We start from the raw sequence: 21,029 nt of genomic DNA on the forward strand, positions 1-21,029 counted from the left end.
ATTGATTTGCTATCCCAATGGTACATTACAACCACCTGCAGATCTTTTGAAGCAGTAGCAGCGTCTCAGATCGAATAAACAAGAGGATGGGGCTTGGACATCAGTGTTTTATAAACTCCCTGTAGGTGATTTTACTGTGCATCTAGCATTGAGAATCATGGCGAGAGAAGTTTTTTTGTTTGTTTTTTTTTTTTTTAAGTAAAATAGGAGGTAAAGAAGTTAGGAAGGAAATTTTTCCCAGATGAGGTGATAGTTGTACTAAGCCTGTTTATCCCTATGATCCATCGAGCCCAGAAAAATGCTAAGATTTCTTCCCCTTCCCAATTTACAACAGATTATCTTTTCTCCAGGGACTATAAGGACCAGCTCCTTTCACAAAATGTTCTTCCAGACTCTTTGAAGTTCCCAAGTCCCAAGGACTTAAAGAGGCCTCAGAGAATCTCAGGAGTCCCAAATCACATTTCACTGGAGAGTAAGATTCAGTATCTCAATGTGAAGCAAGGCTGGAAGAAAAGGCAAGAACTAGGACCTTGTGAATCTCAAGTGGTTGAACTGCTTTATATTGGCTAATTTTCTTCACTTTGGGAGTTTTTCACATGTAATCATACTTAAGGGTGTGTGCTTTTATAATTGAATGAAGACTGGCATGATCTGAGAAGACAGTATCTTCATCTTTTTCATTGAGTTTCAATCATGACCACAGTTATGGTAATGTACACTCTCTTTTTTTTTAATAATAAATAAACAACCTGGTGTACAATTTTAGGAAAGAAAATGACGGCGTTCTAGAGTTCCAGCCAAGATGGAGGCGCAGGTAGAAACCCTTCACTTCCTCACACAACCAAATGGTGGATAACAACCAATCTAAAATCAATAAACAACCAGAAGTGCCAGAAAATCAAACTGCATGGAACTTTGACAAGCAAGGAATTAAAGAAACAGTCAACCAGACTAACCAGACCAATAAGGAGACAGATGGAGAAAACCTGAGTGGAGACGGTGGACCGTGGAGGCAGGGCTGGCTGTGGCAAGGCTGTGGGCTGTGAGGGAGGGGCTAACCTAAGGGGAAACTGAGACTCAGAGCTGACTGTGGGCTACAGCAGTTGCCGGAGTGGGACAAACTCCCAGTCTCACAAGAGTGCACTGGAAAGTGGGCTAGAGCCAAGCAGACGACCTGCACTGTTCCCTCTCTGGCCCCTCCCCCACAGGCAGTGCTGCTGCACAGCAGCACAGCAAGGACGGTTGCCCTGTGCAGGTGAATACCTAACGCCCTGCCCCCTTACAATTTATCAGGTGTGCCACACAAAGAAATAGAGCCCAAATGAAAGAACAGAGCAAAGCCTCAGAAAGAGAGTTGAGCCATGAGGAGATAGCCAACCTATCTGATGGAGAATTTAATTCCTGGTAATCAAAATGCTCACAGAACTGATTGAGCTTGGTTGAAAAATGAAAAAAACAAATGAAAGATACCCAAAGTGAAAGAAAGCAAATATTGAGGGAACCAATAGTGACAGGAAGGAAAGCAGGACTCAAATCAATGATTTGGAACAAAAGGAAGAAATAAACATCCAACCGGAACAGAATAAAGAAACAAGAATTCATAAAAATGAAGAGAGACCTTTGAACCTCTGGGACAACTAGAAACATTTCAATATCCAAATTAGAGGGGTGCCAGAAGGAGAAGAACAGCAGCAAGAAATTGAAAACTTATTTGAATAAATAATGAAGGAAAACTTGCCCGGTCTGGTGAAGGAAATAGACTTCCAGGAAGCCCAGAGAGTCCCCAAAGAGTTGGACCCAAAGAAGAACACACCAAGACACATCATCATTGAGTTACCTGAGATTAAAGACAGAGAATCTTAAAAGCAGCAGGACTAAAATAAAGAGTTACCTACAAAGGAGTGCCCATAAGACTATCAGCTAATTTCTCAAAAGAAGTCTTGCAGGCAACAAGGGGTTGGAAAGAAGTATTTGAAGTCATGAAAGGCAAGGACCTACATCCAAGGTTACTCTATCCAGCAAAGCTATCATTTAGAATGGAAGGGCTTCCCAGATAAGGTCAAGTTAAAGAAGCTCATCATCACCAAGCTTATTATATAACATGTTAAAGGGACTTATCTAAGAAAAGGAAGATAAAAAATATGAACAGTAAAAGGACAACAAACTCACAGCTATCAATAAATGAACATAAAAAAGAAAAAAAGCAACAAAAACAAAAACTAAGCAAACAACAGAACAGGAACAGAATCAGAGAAATGGAGATCACATGGAGGGTTTTCAGTGGGGAGGGGGATGGGAGGATAGGAGGGAAGAGGTACAGGGAAGAAGAAGCATAATTGGTAAGCGTTAAATATATGGGGAGAGATCAAAATGGTATAGGACACAGAGAACTCAAAGAACTTATATGTACAACCCATGGACATGAACCAAGGGGGTGTGGATGCTGGAGAGTTGGGGGTGCAGGGGGGAGGGGGGATAAAGGGAGAAAAATTGGGAAACCGTAATAGCATAATCAATAAAATATACTTAAAAAATGAAAATGATGGAGTTCTTTATTATCCTGACCTTTCAATCCCAGCTAAGTTAGAGAAATAATTTTCATCCTATTACAATTAATGCCAAAAATTTGGATACCAAAAAGTACTTATTGTGCCCTGGCCAGCGTGGCTCAGGTAGTTGGGCACTGCCCTGCAAAGCAAAAGATAGTCAGTTCGATTCCCAGTCAGCGCACATGCCTGGGTTGTGGGGTCAGTCCCCAGTGGGGGCACCTACGAGAGGCAACCAAAGGATGTTTCTCTCCCTTCCTTTCTCCCTCCCTCCCTACTCTCTAAAACAATTAATTAATTAATTTTAGAAAGTATCCATTGTAATGGATCTCCTTTTAAAAATACTGTGCTTCAGTCCTAACGCGTCAGGAGTTTTTAAGGCCTCTTCTTAAAACTGCTGAAAGCCACATAGAAAAATATTTTTTATTTTAAATAATTCTGTATTTTTATTTTATTTTTAAATTTTATTTATTTATCTTTAGAAGGGAAGGGAAGGAGAGAAATATCAATGTATGGTTGCTTCTGGTGCATCCCCTGCTGGGAAGTGGTCCCTGCTGGGAACTGGCCTGCAACCCAGGCATGTGCCCTGACGGGGAATCGAACCGTGATCATGTGGTTCGCAGGCCTGTGCTCAATCCACTGAGCTACAGGGTCAGGGTCCATATAGAAAAATATTTGACTTTAATACCTAGAATAAAAACCAAAGCACTAAACTCTTTTGTAAAGGAAGGAGCACTCTGCAACTGAAGTTCTAACTGCAGTTCTTCCAGGAGCCCATGGGTAAGGTTGAACGAGCCATTCTCTAGCACCTGTAAAATGAAGTAGTCAGGTTGATGATGTTAAAAGAGCATTTTCCATACTAACAGTCTGCTCTATGTTAAATTCAACATATAGAACATTTCCAAATGCATTCAAGGCAGACAGAAAATATCTTGAGGTAAGAATAAGCCAGCCTCCCCCGAATGCTTTCAACCTTTGTGTACAGATTCCAATATTGAAAACCATGTGAAGTTCGATCTCACCACCACCACCTTGGGATAGGGCCTTTAACATGTCACTCTAAATCTCTCAACACCAAGGCAGTTCTATCCCAACCAGGCTCTAAAGAACATGGAATTTTTCTTACATATATAATACATACTTACATTTGTAATATATATATACTTACAACTTTTTATGACCACAGGAAGCCTGTGTGGATTTTATTAGTGCACAGAGACTTTTTCCTGCACAGCTATTGCTCATCTAACTACAAGAGCCATAGCCCAGTTCTCTGCATAAATAAGGCCGTGCATGGGTAAAATGAAGGGGCTGATAGGTGGAAGCAACATAGAGAAGTGGCTATCGTTACTGTTTTAGGTCTCATCATACTTATTTGAGGACGATAAATCAATCAATAAAAAAAGACACATGAATAGAATGACAGGACCGGTCAGTCCTAAAGACAGACTTTCAGGCTCATCATTAATGGATCCAACAAGTGTGTTTAATTCGACTTTACACTTACAGACCTAACAGAGCCTGAAAAAATTCATGACCACGCTTGCCCATGTAAACTCAAAAGAATGTGCTTCTGGGGTGGCATAAACTCCTCTCTCTGCCCCTGTACATTTCATGGGCCCTTCTCTCATATTAACAAGGTTGTGGATATTACCTGCAGGATCCGTAAGCCCTTTACTACATGCCCTTTGTGGCGAGGTGCTTAAGGATCCAAAAACTTGTCCAAAACCAGGTGGGTAGAAAAGGAATTTAACATGTATTTGATAAGCACCACAAATTATATCATTAAACCAACCCAGAGTATGAATGATGGCAGGTCCAAAGGAGAATTAAAATCACCCAAATCTTCCTCATAGCTGAGAAGAACCACAAAGGACCTAACCGATTGTAAGATTAGAAATTACATTTTAAATTTCCCATCTGGAGGCATGTTTGTTTCTTGCTGCGTAAGTTTGCTCCTGAGTTCTTCAATGGTCTGTTTTGAAAGGATGAGGCTGCCTGAAACAAATGCCTCTATCTTAGGACTTAAAAAAAAATCACTGAAAACAATGTAGGATATAAATGTCTGTGCCCACAGCCAAGATAAAAAATGCAAAGTCTGGGCCACCTTGCCTTTAATTTTCTAACTGCTGTTTTGTAAGGCTGTGTCATGCTTCTCAGTTCAAACACGCTTTGGCTCTTTATTATTCATGGACCTTTTTCTCAGTCAGTGGTGTTGAATAATAAAACAGCCCAGGATCAAATGGGCCAATTCTCCACGCCTGACACCAACTGCTACTGTTCGCTGGGCTCTGCCAAGCGTTGCCTCTGATAATGAGTGGGATTTGGTTAAACAGTAAATTAATGAATAATGAAATATCCAGGTTGATCAGTTAGAGAGCACGCTTGCTTTGCCCTGGGCTAAACGCTCGGGGCAGACATTACTCTCAAACGGCACTTGCCTGGCTGCTGGTCTGGATAACTATTTTACAGCCTATTGCTTGACAGAATGCTGGGGAGGGGGGAATCAGTGGGGGAGAGAAAAAGAAGGACAGAGTTATTAACAGGGAAAAAAGAAAGAAAGAATAACCTAGTTATCACCTTGTAGGTTTCTAAACTGCATATGCAAGAACAAAGTCACAACTATGGTCTAGAGCAGTCAGGATTCCAAAATTTCTAACACATGTTCAACATCAAGGAGAAATGATGAATGAAAGTAGTCTTCTACCTGTGCCTACACACATATGTGATTAAGTGTAGGACAATTCAACTGCAAACTCATGTTTCTGCATAGATGTTAGAGCGATGACATGCAGGGAAGCCATCGGTGTCCAGCTGACAGGAAAACACTACTCTCAATTTCAAGTTTCATTCCCTGGTTCGTAGACATACCCCTTCTACAAATTTAAGAAGATTAAAAATAGGATGAGTTTTCCAAATCATCATTGCAATTGAGATTCCAAGAGATAGTTACATAGATATAGACATAGATACAGTTCATTTTTTCAACTTTAACATCACCTAATAGTTTTACATTGTTATGTAGTTTCACTCACACACAGTTTGGCTCATTTAAGATCAGATGTATATCCTCTGTAAGAAGCAAGCTTTAGATTAAAAAAAATTGACAGCAAAGTACTGTGAGGACAACATACACTAACAAAACATGCTATTTCACTCTTGACATTTATTCTGGAGACACATTTCTCTAAATGGTTATCTCTGGACTATCTACTTCTTCCTGGACTTCAAATGGCATCAAGATTGGTGGGTTTCACAGTTTTATACACTGGAACCTGAAATATTTTTCAATACATTGATTAACGTGTAGTGAGTGTGTGTCTTTGGCAAGTTGTTTGGGTCTCCTTTGATTTTAGTTTGTTCTTAAGTGGCCTTCACAAAAGTGAGGGGAGAGTAAGAATGTATTCAGGCACCGAACTTAACAGTCTTCACTGCTGGAAGTAAACACAACAAGGCTGGAGTGAGGCAGAATTATCTTCTGCTCCTGGTATAGAGGTGGCAAATGATAGGAGCCTAAAACCATTGCCCACAATCTAATAAGGAAAGGAGCGAGATGGAGGACCGGTAGCCTCAGCGCCCTTCCTTCCCACCCGGCATCCCCAGGGCCTGCAAAGCAGCAAGGCCAAGTGGCTGTTGCTCCCTCCGTTTCATCGTGCAAAACAGCACCATACACAAAGTTTTTACCTCTCCACACTGGCACCCAAACCGCTCTTCTGCAAGAAAAAATAAAACACTCTAATTGTCTTTATTACTTTCAGACACTGGCCACCAAACACAGATGTTCATGAGGATTAAAGGAAGGGGAAAAGGTCACAGGGACCCAGATCAGCTTGATCCTTCTTTGGATTATTTGGCCCCTTTGTCTTGAATGGTCCTTATCTTTGAAGAACAAAATAATATTTAGATTGAACATAGAAGTGAATAAATCCCTGTGGGTCCATTTTGGGGGTAGGGCTCCTGCCTGGGAAACCACCCATAAAAAAAAAAAAAGGGAATTGTGCTCTGCCTCAAATCTTGGAGGTTTCCTAACTTTAAGAATCTCTGGCTAAAATAATTCTATCTAGAAAGCAAGGGTGCTAATATCCAAGAAATGAAAAAACCTTTTCTTCCTTCCTTAACACATAGGACTCTCATGACAAGGAAAATTCAGGAGTACATGTGGTTTGGCTGTGGTGTGTTGGGGAGCTCTCATGTTGTGACAGTGTGTGTATGTGTGTAAACAGCACTAACTACAAGCCCCACCAAAAAAAGTTCTCTCAACTACTTTCCTGGCAGAATCATCTACCTAGAAGGGTAACATATACACAAAATTCATCCTGGTCCGATGTTGATACTGATATCAAAATCAGTGCTGGAGCTTTTGGAAGGGGGGTATAGGGTGAGGGGTGGCTGGCTAATAGGCCACTGAGCTTTGATTTGGTTTTATGCTTGTTTTGTTTGTACCGACTGGGATTTCTCCAACCATTTAGTACCGCCCTCCCTGCTCCTTTCCAAGCCTAGAACTGTCAACAGTTTAGCAGAAAAATCCACCTCTGTATATAAACTATCAAAAATCCAATTCCCTTGGAATCTTGGATTACAGTCGCACTCACTTTGCCCACTTGAACAGCCACAATCTTTACTCGTAATTGGGTGTTTCCCAGCTGCCTGTCTCTAATGGCACATCCTGATGCAGAGTTCTAGAGCTTAGAACAACTGGGCTGACCTGACCCTCCCCCTCAGTCTACATATGCGGGTCTGATTTGGGTCCTAATTTCCACCCCTGAAAGACTTGCAAGCCCAGTTCGTCAAGCTCCCCTTCCCACATCTCTGTATCCCACTGCTCAGGTGCCCCCTTTTCTCCAGCCACTTGATAAACGTGCAAGTCAGAACATTTGGCTGTTCCACGGGACAGACTCTGACCTCCCTAAAATATCCTACGCACATATGTCATGACCATCCCTCCCTCCCAGTTAAGTGCATTGGCTAATGACATCTGACAGCCACATCCTTGAAACGCTTGCTAATATCTCCGTGAGCAGGCACGTCCAGCACGTTAACTGGTGGTCGAGTCACAGATGACTGCCAGAGCTGCCCTCCGTGCTGCCTGGGCACGTCACGCTTTGCTAAGTCCACCGGCTATTATGCTGCTTTAATTTTTTTTTTTAAAGAACATTTTTATGCAGAGGCCTCTCCCGGCAGCAGGTGCGACCCTTTTGGGTTTGGACCACTCTGACCAGAGTTACCGCTCCAGAAGGCTGCAGCCCTTGTTAGAGAAGAAAAAGGTGGGGGGCACAAGTAGGGTGGGAAGGAACCATAGATTTCAAACAAGTAACAAAAAGTCGCGGCCTGACCTTGCTAGCTTCTGACCAACGTGGAACGTGCTGAACTTGTGTGACAAAACTGCTCCCTCACTCTCAGCATAAACAGCTTGCCCTCGCGGTCGTGCTTTGGGACTCTGGGCCCTGACCCCAGACCTCATAGGAGAAACCCTGTGGGGAGGGCAGGAGGAGCCCCGGGCGCCGCTGTGCGTGCGCGCGCCCGTGCGCGCGTGGGCGTGCGCGCTGGTTGAACCCAGTCCTACAACCCCCAGAAGGAGCCCAAGCACAGTCAGTGGCTCCGCGTGGGTGTGCTCCGCGCCGGCTGGGGCGGGGCACTGGGGGTACGTGCGCTCCCGGACACTGTGCTAGGGTGTGACTGTCACTGTGCGCAGCCGTCAAAGCCACGCTGTCGGTAGCTGCCTTTGGAAAAAGTGAGGCAAGGGCGGTGGGACTGCGCTAACCTGTTACCTGAGAAAGGGTCAAAGAGGGTCTCAAGCGGAGAAAGTGGGCCCGGGTAGACATTTAACTGACCTCATCCTAAGAAAGCTTTGAGGTTTATGAGGCCTATTTTAAAAATAGTGGCTGCCAAGGAAATGAAAAAGCTCCCCCCAAGGTGTGGAGAAAGCATAGTTGCAAGAAAGCTGTGTCTGACAGTGCACATATCAACGCGGAGATTGTGAAGGGAAATGTGGACAACGTGAGTCTGCGATAGAAACAAGGAAACAAAGGAGGAAAAAATGAGTTTTCCTCTTCTGACTTTGCCCCACCCCCTCGCCTCGCCATTCCTCCCTTCCCCAGGAGCCCACGATTTCCGCGCGGAAGCTGGGGAGGGGTAAGCACTCCCCGTCACTTGTCGGTCCGCCAGGGTCTTCCCTAAGTTAAATGAGACTCATTGGAGTGCGAAGGAATACATGTAAATAAACAACTTGGAAGATTTATTGGAAGGAGCTCAGTTTTATAGGACTGTATTTATAGAGCCAGGGCTGGCTCACTTATAAATAGATTAATGGGAAACTAAAATTAATGGACTTGTGAGCTGCACGGTTTAATTTCTGAAGCTTCAACATGACAGACAACCTCCCTCGAAGTCCAAGCTTGGAAGGCACATTGTGTCGGGGAGTCGAGAGACCCCTCTAAGGTACAGGTCCCTTCGGCCGGCTTCTCTGGTGGCTCTAAGCTCAAGTTGCCCAGGGTCCCTAGGAAAAGACCCCACGGGGCTGTTATTTGCAAATGAAGAAAAAGAATGTGGCCTCATAAAGAAATAATAGGGTCTTCCTCCTAGCATTGTTTTTAATCAGGGCCCTTAAGCCGCTAATACTGGCGTGCGCGCTCCTGGAGCACTCACTGTAGACGCGCTCACCGGAGCGAGGCAGGGGAGGCAGCAACACCTCCTCCCAGGTCACCTAGTGTCCTTGCGCTGGGCCCCGTGGTCAGGGTACCTGGCCTAGCTGTTCCAACTGCGGCTCTTTCTTCACGCCCTCCGCAGCCCGGTAAAACAGTAACAAAGAGGCCAAAGAGCTGGGACAGGCAGCAGCCCAGGGCCATTTTGTTTTCTCAGGCTTTCCTCCCCATTTCCCACTTTTTCCTTTCAGCCCTTTTCTCCAGTTCGCTCCCACCCCCACATTCAGGCCCTTCAGGACCTTGAGTTTTAGTAATGGTGGTTGTCTCGGATCCTCTGCTTATCCAGCGGTGGTGGGAAGGTGGCAGTGTGTAAGTTACCTGCGGGATAATAGATGGCAGGTCTGTTTCTCCAGAGTTAAAACTAACCCTTCTGTAGAAAAATTTGCCATAGGACATGGAAATTACTCACCACCGCTCTGGGTAATCCCAGTGGTAACCAAACCCTCATTCTCCAAAGAGCAAATGAATAGGACACTCAATATAATACAGTTGAGCCAGAGATAAATACTTGTACCTATTTTCTTTCTAGATAAATGGATTGCATGTCCTCTTAATTACACTTCTTTTGGTTTTCTTTCCTTCTTTCTACTTGCTTTCCTTTTAGGGGAGATGAGGGGAGTTTTCTTTGATTCAATCACTTGCAGTTCTAGCTATGATACACGCCCCCCTTTTTAATTAATAAGGAAGCCATGAAATGGGAAATCTCACACAAAGCAAATTACATTGTCCCTTCTGTATTTCCCGACAGGGAAGTCCAATGGGGAATGATTACCTGAAAAACAGAAAATTGATATAGAAAGCATATTATTAAGTAACTGTGCATCCACAATATGTTAAGTACTCTCATAATCTGGGGTTATCAAGATGTAACTTTCCGATTATCCTCAAATGAATATACATATTGCTGTTTCTGCTTTTTATAAACCAGCTAATGTTGATGTTGGAAAGGACCTAAGGAGGCCCACATTTTATAGATAATGACCTTGAGTTACAAAAAGAAAGAATGACTCGTCCAAACTGTGTAACATCTTGGACAACTTTATTTTCCTAGCCTCAGGGAAGACACCCAAGCCTTGGGATGAAATACAGATTGAGATGTTTGATCACTGCAGCCCATTAACCCCAATGAGAAAAGCTCTGGCTTCTCTAAGCAGCCTCTGCACCTAAGCTGAGAGCCAGCCTCCTAAGACAGCCATGCTTTTCCTCATTTGTTCATGGAGGGCCTTGCACTGCTGGTGAGGTCAGGGTTGGGTTCAATCCTGAAGTGAGCCAGTTGGCTCCTCCAGATTCCAAGGTTTAAAGTGCAGCATCTCTCCCAAACCATGTCCTTTAAGGAACCCTGTGCCAGAACACTAGCAGTGGGGAGGGGAGCATCAGCTTTGGCTTGCAGGTAGAGCCCTTCAGATGCTGGGACATGTAACTAAATTCACTTACTGGGAAGTAAATTTGATGCCTCATTTCTCAAAAGGGCAAAATGAAACAAGTGATAAACATGATCTTTTATTGTGAATCTGGTTAGAAATAAGACAGTCTGGAATTTTTTAATTTTTTTAAAAAACACCTAGTGAAAACAAAAGTGTCCATTTTTCTGAGAAGCAAAATTTATTGTATTTATGATGTAACAAAAACATTGCCTATGTTTTGATGAGGGGGAACAAAAAGAAACTTCTTGGCTGTAGTTGGTTTTTTTTTCTGTTTGTAGAATTAAACAATATCCATATATCCATATTCAAGAAACTGAAGATGAAAACGCAACAAAAACACAATGATCTTTTATTTAAGTAAATCAGATCAACACTGGACAATAAACCAATTTCTACCCATTACCATAACAGTTTGTCTATAAAGAACAGAAAAATTCAGATAGCATTCTATCTAGGGTCAAGCGTTTTTTGTTTTTTGTTTTTTTACCACCCATTCACAGAGGTATAGATTCACAGATAAATAATCCCAAACTACTTGCTCGCCATATTTACACATTCCCATTAAATTAAGCATAAATAAATATATACAAACTTAACATGGATACCTTCCAGAGTTCTTCTCCTGAAGAGTCAATAGACTGATATTTCTTGATTGTGTGGCAAAACAATGTTAGTGAACTAGAGACCAACTCAACAGAAGAGTCAATTTTGGCATTTAAAGAATAGTTTTCAGTCCACTTTAAAAAATGAATTTTTATATTTTTTCTTTTTTCTTTTTCCCCCCGACAATTTAACAGACATTGGCACAGGAGGGAAAAACACAGTTTGGGTTCTTGAGGCAACATCAGATGGTTTCGGTTATTTCCTTTCCATATAATGTGCTGTACATACAGCATATCAGATGTGATGACAAATTCTCTATAAACACTCTAAGTAAGAATGTGTTGCCCTTTTAAGTAAGGCTTTGTACTGGAGGAACAGTGTGTAGGTAAGTTCAGGGTTTCAGGGTTTCCAATGAACTACAGTTTTCTTAGGATATGAAATAATTGCTTGAGAGAAAGCGTTTTCCTTGGCTAAAGAAAATAAAAGAGTCCGGTCTTTGAAAAGCCTCCTAGGTTCTTTATGTGGGGGTGGAGAAAGCTAAGGATGCAGAACCTGACAGGAGGAGAGAAAATGCAAGATAATTGGGGCAAGGCAGGGGTGGGTACCTTCCCAGTTTGGGGGAGAAGTTCAAGATCACTTTGATACAGAATCCTCACTCAGGAGCGCCTTTTTTTGGAGCTGGGGAGGGAGCTCCTGGTGAGCCGCACAGTTCCTGGAGGAAGAGGCAGTGGTGGGCACAGAACGGTCAGGAGACCTATAGAGCTTCCAGAGGAACTTGCAAAGTGGAATGTGTGAGAGCAGCGCTGCCACATCCTGACTCCTTTCTATCTTGAGCCATTTTGGTTTGGGACCGAGCATTTGGGAGGGGGCACGGGGCCTTATAAATTGTCTAAAAAATGGAGGGTGGGCGGAGAGTGGTAGTTCACCTGCTTGGTTTGAAAACGAAGCTCAAAAAGGCTTGCTTTAAATAATGTTTCCCTTGATTTAAAAGCCCAACTCTTGCGTTAATCCTACTGTTTATTGATTTATAGGCCCAAGGAAACCAAATCTTTTAATAACTCAATTATGAGATAAACATAGAGGGCCTGGCTAACGAAAGCAATGGGGCGGGGGTCTTACATAAAAGGAGAAGTGAGGGAAGGCGAGGAAGCAGTGGCTGCCACCACTGAGGTTGTGGTGGGGCGGAGGAGACCCGCACTCAGCTCCACTGGGATGCTGGGGGCGCAGGAATGAATGGCGAAGGGCCACGGAAGTCTGTGTACCCAAGTAAGACCAATCCTATCCCATCACCTGCCTTTAGGAGCCTGAGGATGGAGAGTGTTTTCGTCCTGGCAAAGCCGGGGGAAGCTTCCGGTTCTCTGGACATTTCTAGGGCACTCGCCCTCCTGAAGCAGGCGCCTCGGGGTGGCCGCTGGTAGCAAAGCGCCTGGGCAGTGCTGAGACCCCTCTCCGCCTGCAGCCCTCAGGGCACCGCCCCATTACCTACTGGAGAATGGGGCTATCTCGGTCGCCTTAGCCCTTAAGATCAGACCGAGAGCAGCAAAGGCCCACGCGGCCCGCGGCCCCTGCAGCGGCTGATTCTATGTCCTCAACACGACTGGGCGCGAGTGGCCCCCACGCTCTCAGGACCTGCACAGTAAGAGCAAGGCGCATCCATCGCGTCCCTCGCACGTCACACGCGTGGGGCGCGTTGCCCTGCAAGGAAAGGAGATGATGGTTTTCAGTGTGGTTTCTCCTGGCCTTTTGCAATCAGAATACATCTAATGCAAATGGCCAGGCCCTCCGACTAAGGCGCAGGCTTCTGAGCTGGAGAGATGGAGTGTCTACATTCTCCATAAGGTCTAGTTCCCGACCTTGGTACTCCTTCAACTCTTTTAGGGCTGGGACTCCCAAAGGAGCTGGCGGTAAATAGGCAAAAGTGAGACACTAACCTATGCTTTGGCCCTCCTGGTGACCTGAAACCAGCTCCCTACTCCCTCCCCTATAAAAATGTCAGTCCAAAGCTCTCAACAGGTTCCTAAACCCAACCCTCCACACCACCCTCCCTCCCCCTGCCCCTGCCGGCCCACAAAGCCCAAGACCCATCTGAGTGGCAAAACTGAAAGTCCCAGAGGGTGTTTCCAGTAAACCCTGTGGAACAGATACCTGGATGTTTATTTTCAAGGGACGTAGCAAAGGCCCTAATGGCTACTTTGTATAAAGAGGTGCCTGATGGATACTAAATTTAGAGACCTAGCTGACCCCCCCTCACCTGGGGATTTCCCACTACATTTGGGAGGGCGGGGACAATGGGTTCCTGATCTTATTCATGATAAGGCTCCGGTGAAGCCCCAGAAAGGAGCAGGGCTGCCAGAAGTTGAGAAATATTAAATGCATGAAACTTTACTCACTGGGAATAGTCCCAGTGTATCCTGACAGTAAGTTCAAAGCTGAAAAACATCTTCTTTCATTTTGCATTGTTTTACCATTATACGCCAAAACAAGTGCACGCCGGGGGGTGGGGCAAAATGCCTCATTCATATAGCATTTTGTAAAGAAGCAATTTGTGCTTAGACACAGAAGCTTGCACCGCCCTTCTCCCCATGACCACTCCCAAAGCTGCTCATTTGCCCGCCAAAACAGCAATCGCCAAAGAGCCCAAGGAAACAGAATCCATTTTAATGACAAGGTAATATTGTTAAAATATTGAACTCCAAGAACCCTTATTTTTCTTCCCTAAGATTCATTTTGCAGCGCACCCTGTCCCCCAGAACTTCGTGTTGAGGTATCTGTTAGCAACTAGACTCAAAGCTGCTTCAATCTCTTATTGGCCACTTCTAAATTATTCCCTTTGAGCTTCTTTAAAGAAGTGCACCTGCAGAATGCTGACACACAGGCTTTGATTAAAAAGGGATCGGATTTTTTTTTTCTCTGTACCTTATAGTTTGTGTAGGAAGCCCCAGTCCTCTTTGAAGAAGCTCATAAACCATGCGGGCAAAGCTTTGGAAAACAGAAGAGAATTGAAATGGTACATACCCCTCCGAAGGAATTACATACTAATCAACGTATTCATATTTTTTTACTATTATACTTAAAATTGGTAGATGACACAAATATTATAACAAATGCGAGATTCTCTGTGTGCCGATGCTGGCAAGGCTGGGGACTAGTAACATTTTCTGAAAGGAACTGATGATGAGTCTGAATCAACTTATTGGTCCGGATTTTCCTCATCTGCGGAGGCCTCTGCTTGGCGGCGCCACCAAAGCTGCAGCCACCGCCCGCGTCTCCGCGGGCCTCCTGCCGCGCCCGCCCTCGCCCTCCCTAAGCGTGTGCACGGCCGGGCAGGGGTGGGGTCGGGGGAGCTGGGCACCGGTGAGTTTAAAACGCGGGCGGGGCGGGACCCAGGCGACTGCAACACCACGCAAAGGGGCTAACCACACTCTCGTTCATCCTGGAAGATTCCCGTGACAGTTTGAGGAAGGGGAGGCAATGTAGAAAAGGGTACTTGGAATAGGAGTGAGGTGAGGGAAAAGGGCGGGGACTGCGAGACAGTATCCTAAAAAAATATTAAAAATTAAAAAGTTCGTGCGTCTCAGTCAACCAGCTGTCAAAGCACTGACACCAACAGTTCTCCGATTTTCTTCCAATAAGTTAGCGTTTTCTCAAGTTTAGTCTTATGTTTATTTTCCAAAGGGGAAAAAAAATCACGGTTTTCTTTTATTATCAGTATTACTAAGCTCGAAAGAACCGAAGTGGACAATCCGGATGGTTGTCTCCAAGTGTATCTTGAAATAGACACTGAGAACCGATACTGTTGCTCCGTTGCGCGCCTCAGTTTTTAAGTTACTTAGCTTTTTTTTTTTTTGCTTGTTTTAATTTTGATTGTATGTGTATTCTACCTAATATAATTCTTCCAAAGCCAATCCAATATTTTAAAGCTAAAATTATTTTTTTCTGTTTTCCTTTTGTATTTAAAACATTTTTTTTTCCTTTTAAACATTTTTCATTTCCTGTGTTTCTCCTCCTTGTCGCCAGTTTTACTACCTGGGCCTTCCCCAGACGTGTGCCTGTTAGTGGTGGTGTTGTTCAAGAACATCTTGTCCATGCCTTTGAGCGCCTCGGTGAGATAGTTCTGCAGGGCCGTGAGCGCGGCGCAAATGGCCGGGGCGCCGAAGCCGTGCGTGATGAGGCTGAAGTGCGTGAGGCAGCTCTGGATCCCCGGCTCCAGGATAGGGCTGGGCCGGCTGTTGCCTATGGGCGTCCGGTCCTGCGCCAGCAGATCTGTAAATTCTTTACAAAGTTGCCTGCAGGGGTGTGGGAGAGGAGCAGGAAAAAAAAAAAAAATCACCCTTAGTGTCCTTGTCATTGGCATTAGAAAGGAGAGGCTCACACAAGCCCAGAGGCGCCCGCTCACCGAAGAGCGAGGCTAATGTGAGCGATTCCGCTCTGTTTCCTTTGCCAGTGCTCGCGCTTCTAGAGCAGCTGGGGCTGGAAGGAGAGCAAGCGGGGGTGGGGAGATTATGCACCCCTCGCATCCCAAAGTCTAGCAGCCCCCATCCTCCACCACCTTCCAGTCTTTTTTTCCTTCATTCCAGGACTGTATAACTGTGCTTGGGGAAATCCGCTAGGCTTTGGCAATTGATTCGGAATATTCAGTAATTTTTAGCTCTAACCTGGCAATTCATTTAAAAGTCCTTTCCCCTCCTCTCCCTTGCCTCTCTTGGTGATCAGGCTCAAAAAGCCTTGAAAGATTTAGGCCCCTCGGCCACAAGCCTGTCCCTAGCACAGAAGCAGATTGCTGGAGCTTTGCATGGCCCAGGGCAAGCAACTGTTTATTGCAGAAAAGAATGCTGATTCCATTCAAAGCAAAAATCTGTTTACCTGCAGTATTTGGGAAGGGAGGCATTCCCCTCCCCCCCCCTTTTTTCTTTCAAGTGTAGGTGACTGAAACTCTTTGTACAACAGAATTGTTGTCAATATAAAAGGATTCCTACATTGTTTAAATAAAACCTAAAGGTAGATGGTTAAGACACAGGGGAGGGTAGATTTTTATTTGTTTAAGGTTTTTTATTTCCTCAAGGCACCTACCATTTAGAGGAATCTCCCAGCCTTAGAAATCCTGTGGGCCTAACTATGGATTGGGCTTATTTGAGAAAGTTTTAATATAAGAGGTGGACAGGAGATTTAGCCCTGAAGGCACAATGGCTTCACTCTGCTGGCAGTCAGAGGCATGGCATCCCAAAAGCCACAGCCTTTTACAGTTTGGTGGGCTCATCCATCAGCCTGCCTCCATCAGTGGTGGGTGGTGAGACAAGAAAAACTACAGAAGTCCAGTCCCAGGCCCTTTTGGGATAACCTGACACCTGGTGACACCTGGCCTGGCCAATATGTAACAGGGGCAGGCACCTGGAGGCCACTGTGAGGGACCTTCAGGCATCCTTTCCCAGAAGATTATCACCAGGAAGAGGAATGGCTAATTTAGAGAATACCTCCTCCCCTACCCCCAGGTGCAGCTGCTGCGGCTGAAAGATTTTTGGCTTTAAGGCTGGTGGGTAGAGAACACTAACAAGCATCCTCTCTCTACCCTCCTTCCACTGGTGTCTCCATTCAAAATGCACATGTACATCCTAACACCCAGGAAGAAACTGGTAACAGCCGTGACCCAAAGAGGGTGCTTCTTAAGTCAGAGGTACCTCAGAATCACCTGTGGGGTTCAAATGTCCACCTCCAGGCCTCCACCTCCACTGATTCCAATTCGGGAGGCTTGGGTCTAGGTTCACAAATAAATATCTTGAGAAAGCTCCCCAGATGATTCTGACACTCACCCCAGGTTAAGAAGTGCTGGCCTAAGAGAAGCCGCGAGGTTTCAAAGGTGAAAGTTACAAGCATTCCTTAGGGAAATGTCATTTGTGGAATTCTAACATCTAATTTATACAGGTTGGTTTTATTCCACCCCGCCCCCCTCCTCAAAGTACCTTTACCTTTTTATAAGGCACCAACTGGTCCCCCACCACCAGACACCAGGGTGGGGAGTAGGAAGGCAATTTACTGACAAAGATCTATTATATTTTGAGTGTTACATCAGAGGAAAACCTTGTAAAAACAGGATGGGTGCCAGGTTTTGATCGTTGGAAGAGATGGTTAAAGTCTTTCCTTAAGTTTGCACTCATTACCGAAGTGCCAAAAAGGAAATTCTGAACTGGGGAGAACAAATACTCAGACTCAAACATTTTAAATCTTCAAAGCCCAAACCAGGGTCTGTAAGCAATTAAAGTTCTGGGACATTAATATTTTTTGACCCTGCGGAAAGGGGCAATCAAATTCCAATCACGTCTCAAAAACATCTGGACAAATTTGAGCAAATGATTTTTCAGCCTTCCATATATTTCTTTAAATTACGCTGTCAACGGAACAAACCGCGTCCTCCAGCACTAAATAAATGAGCGCCGCTGTTTGGGCCGCGCCTGCAAGAGAAACGTGCGGGCGCACGCAGCGCCGCCCACTGCAGGCCTTTGCCGGCCATAAAACACCAACAATATGACACGGAAGCCAAAGACAGGAGTAAATCAAATAAATAGGAAACCCACTGTAAAAGTTCAAATGAGCTCTAGACCTAAATTTAGCCAGAGATTTACTATTTTCCCCTCTGGAGTTGTAGTAAATTTTATGTCTGTGGAAGATGCCAAACTGCAACGTTGAAAGAGAGTAATTAGAGCTGTGGGTAGGGACGGGCACACGTGGGTGACATAAAGACACTCAAGCGAGCACACGTGGCTGTGTGGTGGTGACGCGGAGAGGTGAAGCCCAGGCAGAAATATGCATGTAGACATCCATGGAATAACTTGAATAAGGACCCACCTGGAGAAGACCTGCCTGATATCCCCGGGGTTGGAGAAGAGAAATCTAAAAACTCTGAATTCAGATTCGTAAAGCCATCCTCCTGAAGAAACTTGGAAAAGAGGCGGCAGAGACCAAGCCACAGCCCACCATCAACTGGCGGAGGGCAGAGGCCGGATGGGGGGAGCTCGGGGGAGGGGCAGCAGGCTGAGAGGGCGAGCTTCCTAGCCAGCAATAGACAGGCTGCCAGCCAATGCTACTTCTGCCCTTGATCACTCTCTCTGCCCAAAAAAGGAGGTCGTCTGCACTGCCCTGCCCTCCGCCTTCTCCCAAGTCAGGTGAGTGAGTCAGCAGGGTAGAAGTCAAGGATTTTCGACACTCACTTGGTGGCCAGTAGCATATTCTTTCGGGAGTGCAGGTCACTGGGGTCCGTGTGCTGCCGGTTCAAATACTCAGAAACAGCTTTGGCAGGAAACTCTGTTTCGCAGATGTACCCAAAATCCCGAGCTAAGTGAACGGCTTCTCCTGAAAAAAATAAAATAAAATAAAAAGCAGCAGAGGTAATAATCAGCACTCAGTCCGTTGTCATTATCCCTGGGCAGGAGAGACTCCCTGGTCAATTATTATTTACAGAAGAGACCAGCTGTTGGGGGATGGGGGGTGGGAAGCAAAGGTGTGACAGATGCCTGAAATAAAAATGATTCTCGGGCTGTAGCTGAAGTTGATAGAAGAAACTGTGCGTCTGCCTGTCTGTCCACACTCTCCCTGATCATCCTTTCAGCCACGTCCTGGTCAGACATTCCCTGCATAGCTTCAGGTCTCCCACACACCATGCTTTGTCTTAAGGGCAACGGGATCGATGTATTCAGGAGACACCTTACAATTGCACCAAGACCCTGGGCTAGATACTCAAGCCAGATACCACTTCCTTGGTAGCACCTGTTATACCATTTTAAATAAATGTAGAAGTCTTCCTATCTTGTGTATCTTCCTATAATTGTACTAGAGTAAAATATCTTATTAATAACTAATAAATTCAAACATAAATTTGTATGTATAGATGTCTAGATATATTAAAGATTATGTGTAAAATGTATATGGAATGAGTATTTCTAACCAGCAGTGAAAAATTTATTCTCCCTTGCCTGTTACCAGCTACTTAGTTTTCAGGTTTCTTTTCAGAGTTCCCTGTCATCATCCTCCTACTGAAGAACTTTCTACTGTACAAAGGTGATGTGGCCGTGACAGAAAACTTAGATATCTGAGAGATTCCTCAGCTTATGTGGAAGCCTCTCTCATATAAGGCATTATGACCTGTTAAAGCACCACTGCAGGGATCTCAGGGAAGATCCCAAACATGAAAAAGAAATATGTTAAATTATCCCACAGCTACTTTATTTTTCAGGACCATCTCTCACTTTACATCATTATTATGACAGTGACAACAAAAAACTTCAGACGTGACACTTAGAATGATTCATAAAACTGAAAACTGCCAACAAAATATTGGAATTTCAGTTTCCTCCCTTCTCCATCCCAATCCTTGTCTTAGGCTGAAGTTACCTGGACTGCTTTCCAAAATGGGGATTGTAATATTACCAATTCCCTGAGGGGTGAAAAGTTAAACCCCCAGGCTGAGAGTCGACTGCTAATAAGCGTGGTCTGGATATTTGGTGACTGTTGTCCCTGGAGAGGAAGTTTGGGCCAGGCAACTTTGCCTTAGAGCTGGCAAAATGCAGTGCCTAGAAAGGTGATGACTTTATGGTTGCTGCTTAAATATTCTAACATCTCTTCCTGCAAAAACCAGGCCCCCAGAGGAGTGCCATAATATCTCACCCACAAAAATAGAAGGAAAAAACCTACCTGATAGACTCTAGAGATAAGTCTACAACTTCCTCCATTAAGACTATCTGGCTGTATTTCCTATCCTTTCTCCAACCCACAGATTCAAAAGCAGACCCCTTTGGTCTAGACGGTGCAGGAGGTCCCGTTTATTACATACTGTAAATATCATCCTTGACATCAAAATCATAATGTGTTTGTTATAATTATGTCCCTTTAATTCACAACTGATGAGTCTACATTGAAGATCATACCCTACTCCCTCCATGTCTCTTCATCTCCTGCCCAATAAGTCCCATTTAATCAATCAGCAGGATATAGGGCTCTGGGAGTGACAGGAGTTTTATAATAGCCATTAGGGATTATGAATGTAATAACAGTTTCATAAATAGACAATGTGTTTTCCACTACTGATGCAGAGGTAAAATGTGGGAAGGAGAAGGGGTATACAACAGATGGCTGTTTACAGAGTTACTCTTGCAAGAGTTCAGAGGGTATTTCAGACACTCTGTCCTGTACCTGGCCACAGAGGTGACCCCTGCACTGGCTTGGAGGCTGGACCTGAGTACTCTTCACAGCATAGGGACCTTCACACACTCCCTTGGCCTCTCTACAATTGCTGGCTTCCTCTAAGTAAAAAGACCTTTGAACTTCCCTCACACAGTCACTTGACATCCACTCACAAGGGCACAACAATTGCAGTGATTTCCAGTTAATCATGAAATGTGTAAAATGTCAGTCTTCAGCTGACAGTTAAGCTCAGCTGCTTCATGAAATGGCCACACGTCTTGCTTACCTTCCACCAGGGAGGTGAGTAACGTGACATTTGCTGCTTTGCGCCTGCCCGCGGGTAAATTCAAACCGATTTTTTCTAGCCGTTCTCGCAAAGATCTCCCCCCATTTTTCGATTTGGCTCTGAAATTGCAAGAATTAACATTCTGATTAACCTCGGAGTGTTCCTGAAACAAAGTTTAGGCTTAGCAATCTAAAGCCCAGTGGAGCTTGAAGAGGTTTTAACTTGAGGTTAGCACATTTCCTCCCCACCCCTACCCCGCCCCGCTTCCCTTTGGTTATTTGCTGATAGTTTGCTGAGG

The 21,029-nt window shown here is 44.7% G+C and overlaps 1 protein-coding gene across 7 annotated transcripts in view; it reads right to left on the reverse strand.

The window, feature by feature from the left end:
• Positions 1-10,826: 10,826 nt before the first annotated feature.
• TFAP2B (transcription factor AP-2 beta) overlaps positions 10,827-21,029 on the reverse strand; it is a 29,099-nt gene continuing 18,896 nt past the window's right edge. For 2 of the 7 annotated variants that reach the window (XM_037151257.2, XM_037151255.2), the window contains 4 exons: positions 20,732-20,850; positions 18,477-18,618; positions 15,301-15,560; positions 10,827-12,969 (listed from right to left, as the gene is read on the reverse strand). In XM_037151257.2, the coding sequence (XP_037007152.1) occupies positions 12,947-12,969; positions 15,301-15,560; positions 18,477-18,618; positions 20,732-20,850 (544 nt within the window). In that variant the 3' untranslated portion in view covers positions 10,827-12,946. Of the gene's footprint in view, positions 12,970-13,916; positions 15,561-18,476; positions 18,619-20,731; positions 20,851-21,029 lie in introns of those variants that run through there. The other 5 variants (XM_037151254.2, XM_037151258.2, XM_037151256.2 and 2 more) reach the window with 3 other exon arrangements.

Source organism: Artibeus jamaicensis, unplaced genomic scaffold (genome assembly GCF_021234435.1).
Source record: "Artibeus jamaicensis isolate MK-2021 breed Jamaican fruit bat unplaced genomic scaffold, CSHL_Jam_final contig_484, whole genome shotgun sequence".
NCBI classification, from domain to species: Eukaryota; Metazoa; Chordata; class Mammalia; order Chiroptera; family Phyllostomidae; genus Artibeus; species Artibeus jamaicensis.